Source organism: Oncorhynchus mykiss, chromosome 16 (assembly GCF_057628025.1).
Source record: "Oncorhynchus mykiss isolate SJ-2025 chromosome 16, ASM5762802v1, whole genome shotgun sequence".
In the NCBI taxonomy this organism is placed as follows: Eukaryota; Metazoa; Chordata; class Actinopteri; order Salmoniformes; family Salmonidae; genus Oncorhynchus; species Oncorhynchus mykiss.
The window spans coordinates 17,754,204-17,760,000 of NC_143037.1; the positions used below are offsets into that span (position 1 = coordinate 17,754,204).

The 5,797-nt window shown below is 41.6% G+C and overlaps 1 protein-coding gene across 1 annotated transcript in view; it reads left to right on the forward strand.

The window, feature by feature from the left end:
* The first annotated feature begins 669 nt into the window (after nucleotides 1-669).
* LOC110491490 (proto-oncogene Wnt-3-like) overlaps nucleotides 670-5,797 on the forward strand; it is a 30,153-nt gene continuing 25,025 nt past the window's right edge. The window contains exon 1 of the mRNA XM_021564973.3: nucleotides 670-1,098. Within this exon, the coding sequence (XP_021420648.1) occupies nucleotides 1,019-1,098 (80 nt within the window). The 5' untranslated portion in view covers nucleotides 670-1,018. The remainder of the gene's footprint in view (nucleotides 1,099-5,797) is intronic.

Sequence of the window (5,797 nt, forward strand, 5' to 3'; positions counted from 1 at the left end):
CAAAATGACAATGGTATTGATGTAAAATGTGTCACCTTTGGCCCACTACAGCATATAAACTTGCGTGACTGGCTCGACCACCACGTTTTATGGCTTTATTGTGTCTCCTATTATGTCCTCTTGTCGGTGTGGGAGGACAACAATTTAGAAAATCCACTGTAAATGTCTCCCTGTGTGCGTGACAGAGAAAGGGTGTGTGGATGCACTGTATGCACATATATCCGGATCAATTAGTCAGGGCACAACCCCTTAAAAATGGAGTCAACACTTCCTCCCCTCGTATGCCCTCCTCTCCGTTGTCAATCCCAAAGCCTCCATGAAGAGGCAGGCCTTACATCCTTTCACCTATCCTCAGCCACTTTAGGGAGTGCTTGCTTTGAATTATCATGGATGAAATAGATTGAATAAGAACTCTACCTTTTTCCTCTGTCCCTCCCTATACCTCCCCTCTCATTTTCCCTCCCTCTCGCCCTCCCTCTTTCTCTCTCCTTTTTTTTCACATTACCAGGGGGTGGTGTGTGATTGACAGATTGGAACAAATATTTTTTTCTCGTAACCTAAGGCCATCCTCTGTGATTGGCTTGCCAGCTGACATCTCCAAACCTCGCTCGTCTCTCCCCCCCCCCCCCCCCCCCCCCTTTAATATTGGGCCTGTGGATGAGGCATCCTGAGGGAGAAAAAAAAGTGGAGAGAAAAAGATATCTACCTTAGGAAAGAACCTCAGAGAGGGAGGGAAGGAGAGGACGGGTAGGAGCGTGTGTGTGCGTTTGTGTATGTGTGAGAGAGAGAGACTTACTCTCTTAACTACAAGGAGCCAGACACACTTCCCTGGCCCGACTCAAAGAAGGGGGAAAACAGGAGTTTTTTTTTTGTTCCTTCAATTTCATTTAAATTCCCCTCCCTCAACAATCAAGCTTTTGCTAAAGCTTCTCTTCCAGGAAGTCTGTTCTTCATTCCCCATTGGACATTCTGTATTGTATTGATCCATTTCCACTCCTATCACCACAAGGCATACCTCATGGATTTGTACCTGATTGGATATATGATGTGTGTGTGGCTGTCCAGCTGGCGGGTGCTTGGAGGTTATCCCATCTGGTGGTGAGTACAATCTAGAGTTTCAGCATCAAATCCTAGAGCTGCTATAGACTTTTGGTCAATGATCATTTTTAGAGGGCAGAATACAGTGCACTTTCAGTTGACTGCGTGGAAAAATGTTCTCCAGCCCAGTCCAAAAGAATCTTAACCTCAAACACTGGTGTAACGGAAAAGGCTTGCCGTTCTTTTCCTCTTCACTAAGGTCCATTTATCTTATTAGATAAATGTTGTGATGCTAAGGAGGTTGGAATTGTAGTTTTGAACATGAAGCTTATTCAATATCTATAGGGATTTTTTTAAAGGAGCCTATGGATGGCATGTCTATGTAAATTGTCTCTGAATATTGGCCTGGAGCGTATTCTAAATAGCGGTTGGAATTAGTGTAATTATTGGTTTAGATAATGTCTCCATCCTCCAAGGACAATGACAACATTGAACATCTTCAGGACAAACTAAAAGTGTATAAACTCAACCATACATTTTGTGAGTCCAAATGTATTAGTACTTAGTTGATTTTGTTAAATAAAACTATAATTTTATATTTGGAGTCATACAATCAGGACCTTTTAAGTCAGCGTCATTTTGTTTTGTTTTGCCATTGTGGGTCCATATTCTACATTCTGGCCGTCGGCCCCCAATCATGCCGTGTAACTCTTCATTGTTAACTGAATGTTCTTCATTGGTTTTGTTTCGAGGGAGTTATTCACAAAAAGTGTTAACTGTTTAGTACCATCAATAGTGTTTGAAATGACTTAAAGCCCTCTCATTTTGAAATTCTCCAAATCAATGAAATCAACAAATTTGTGAGACTGCCACAGTGTCAGATCTAATTGATACATAAATGGTTATAATACATTTGAATATACTTAATATAAACAATAATTAAGCATATACTTTGCCATTGAATTAGTATTGCAATATTTCCGAGGTCTATGGGAGTTTGTTAGTGTCATGACACAATCAGGTTATGCTCTGTAGGGCTTTACGTGTCTTTGTTGAAATATTCCAGAACCCGTTTGGCACCCTCACATGAAATGTAGAGGATCATCTCATTACAAATTCAGCTTTATGCATCTGACCTCATAGGCCTTGCTCTTTTGTAACATGAAGTGTTTTATTTTGGAGATATTTGTGGGTAGGTGTATGACAAAGCTTCTTTGGATCCCGACACAATACTTGTCAGAGCTACTGCACTTTTAGTAGCCCAGTTAGCATGTGGTCCCACAGCGGTCCCTGCCCAAACCACCAGCATCTTCTGGTTTCATTTACAGAGAGGGGAGCTGCCAAAGACACAGGCCACAGGGATGAAGTGTTAATGGCAGGACGACTTTACACCCACTCCCTTGATTCAGCACACAACATAACAAAGACACCAGGATTCTCTGTCTGAATTACCTGCAGCTGTTCTCTGCTCAAGGAGCTTACATGACACTGGTGTAATGTTCAGCTCCGGACAATGCACACCACCTTTGATTTGGATAACTCATTTGAAGTGGAGGGTGGGGGAGGTGGAGAGGGAGAAAAGATGAAATGGTCTTGTATAGCTTCAGGTGGTCAGACAGGTGCTGAGGAATGGATGTCATGGGGCGCTGTCACTGTCGTCGTGGAGCGTTGTCGAGCAAATCCAAGAGCGGATAAAACAACGAGATGGGTACGTGGTGCATCAAGGGAGAGGGTGCTACGTTTCAGCGAGCCAGGGCTTCTTTCAGCTTCAGGGCGATGACTTGGTCGTAAATTCTCCAGCCAAGTGGGGAAGGGAGGGGAGAAGGAGTTTTGACTGCACCATGCCTGGCAGCCAGTCACACAATCACAAGATTAAGTGTCGAAAACAAAACAGAGCATAAATAACTCTGGAGATGTACATATGCACAGAGGAAGAGGTGATAGAGTGAAATAGCTAGCTAATGAGGGGGTTTGGAGATGAGCAAGAATGTAACTTAAATAGACCCCTCTTTAAATTGCAAAAAATGTTGGTAGCTAGAAGAGTTTCCTTAGTGAGAGAAAATAAAGTATGTGTAAAGATATCAAAGCAGATAAAAGATAACAGCATGTTCCAAGAGGGCTCTGTATTTTATTTAACCTTTATTTAACTAGTCAGTTAAGAACAAATTCTTACTTACAATGACGGCCTACCCCGGCCAAACCCGGATGACGCTGGGCCAATTGTGCGCCGCCCTATGGGACTCCCAATCACGGCCGGATGTGATACAGCCTGGATTCGAACCAGGGACTGTAGTGACGCCTCTTGCACTGAGATGTGTGCCCACTCGGGAGACCGCTGCGCCACTCGGGAGACCGCTGCGCCACTCGGGAGACCGCTGCGCCACTCGGGAGACCGCTGCGCCACTCGGTAGACTGCTGCGCCACTCGGTAGACTAGAGCCATCTGATAAAGGTTTTGGCAGCCTGATGCCCATCTCTAATATAAATGTGTGGTATTTGGAGAAAAATCTGTGCTTTTTTTACTTTGTATAGTATGTCTATTACTCACCTCTTACGCTATACATAAATATAGTACATCTCACAAGTCTCATCTTAAATATCAAGTATTTTGGAAAAGATTGTGGCAAAGCCCTGTACTGCTTCCATACTGTATGGTGTCTTTTGCCAGGCTATAAAACTGGGATGTATGAAAATCTTTTCTCGCAGAATTTTGCGCCTGTTGTCGTTCATTGTCATCAGTCTTGTCCTGAAGGCAGAATTAACTGATTTCCCCTTAGATAGGCCAGCTGCAAAGTGATTGGAGAAAAAGGGTTGATATGCGTCAACTTTGTATTCTACACTATACTATACCTACAGTAGGCCTAAGTGTTTGTCATCATGGTAGAATGATGAGAACAGCAACTTAAAAAGATCTTGACAAATCATCAATGTAGTTTAGGATGAGCCCATCACACATTCAAATACCATCAATGCTTGGTGTACACACAGGTAATCCCTAAATGAAAGCTCTAAATCTAACCTGTCAGCCAGCTCAGTCATTTCTGTTTGTATTCATGTTATAGACAGTGGCCATGATGAGTGAACGTCGACACTCCACATCGCCCATGTCTTACCCGTTAGAAACTCAAATACCAACCTTGGTGGAACAAAGATTTGAGGTGTACATTGCCGCAGAACCGCTAAACATTTAAATCCAGCAGACTATTACCCCACTTAATATCCTGGTAATCATGGCCACGGTTCTGTTACAGAGGGAACCAGAGAAAGGATGTCACCTATGGAAACTGTATGTTGCTATTCAAACTGACTGAGCTGTGGCTTTACCTTTTAATGCCAGAGTTTCTGGTGACTTTTTGTGAAATGCGTTTTTTAGCCGATCATTGTAGCCTCCAATTTCAACACCGCCCTAGTCGGCATAATCACATCAGTTGCATGAAATCCACTTCCTGCAGGTCAGAGTAGGGATGTGTGGAGCACCAAAACTATCTATTTGCTACAATCGTGATGTCAATACCACAGACATGGAACACAGGAAATTGCAGAAATATGATGTTAACATATTATAACGTACATTCTCATGTAACATAGCATACATTCTGTAATTCTCATGTCTGTTGGTAGTGAAAGCAAAGTGTTACTATAATAAAATAATACACAAAGGAAGTTAAGATTAAGGTATAGAAAGTAGATAGAGGAAAGGCAGTGACATAGATATTGTATAAAACTAAAGCCCGACCGATATATATTCACCAATATTACTATATCGGTATCGGCGATAACTCCACCGATAAACGATATTCAATAAATAGGATGAGAAAAGGGAATCTCATGCTGATCTGAACACAGCGGCCATTCTCATGATGTGTCATTAATGTATGAAATCAACATTTGAAGCATAGTTATTAACCACCCCTTTTTTTCAATTTTCACCTAAAATGACATACCCAAATCTAACTGCCTGTAACTCAGGCCTAGAAGCAAGGATATGCATATTCTTGGTACCATTTGAAAGGAAACACTGAGGTTTGTGGAAATGAAAATGGAATGTAGGAGAATATAAAAGATAATACAAAACAAAACACTATTTTGTATTTTTTTGTACCATCATCTTTGAAATGCAAGAGAAAGGCCATCATGTATTATTCCAGCCCTTCTGAAATTTAGATTTTGGCCACTAGATGGCAGCAGTTTATGTGCAAGGTTTTAGACTGATCCAATGACTCATTGCATTTCTGTTTAAAATGTTGTATCGAGACTGCCCAAATGTGCCTATTTTTGTTTATTAATAACTTTTCATGTTCAAAACTGTGCACTCCCCTCAAACAATAGCATGGTATTCTATCACTGTAATAGCTACTGTAAATTGTACATTGCAGTTAGATTAACAAGAGTTTAAGCTTTCTGCCAATATCTGCCAATATCAGATATGTCTATGTCCTGAGAAAGTTTCTTGTTACTTACAACCTCATGCTAACTGCATTAGCCTACGTTAGCTCTACCGTACCGTGGGCGGGACACCGATCCCGAAGAAGTTTTAAGAAAATTGCTCTTTTGGATGGAAATTTATGAGAAATCACTGTGGAAAAATTACACTTGATCATTTTCCCTGCTGTAAAACAGTATATCGTGCAGATATATCGGTATCAGTACGTTTTGCCCCCCAACCAATCAGAATCAAACCCAAAAAATCACATCAGTTGGGCCCTATATTAAAGGTTAGGTAGGTAGAGAGAGAGAGAGAGAGAGAGAGAGAGAGAGAG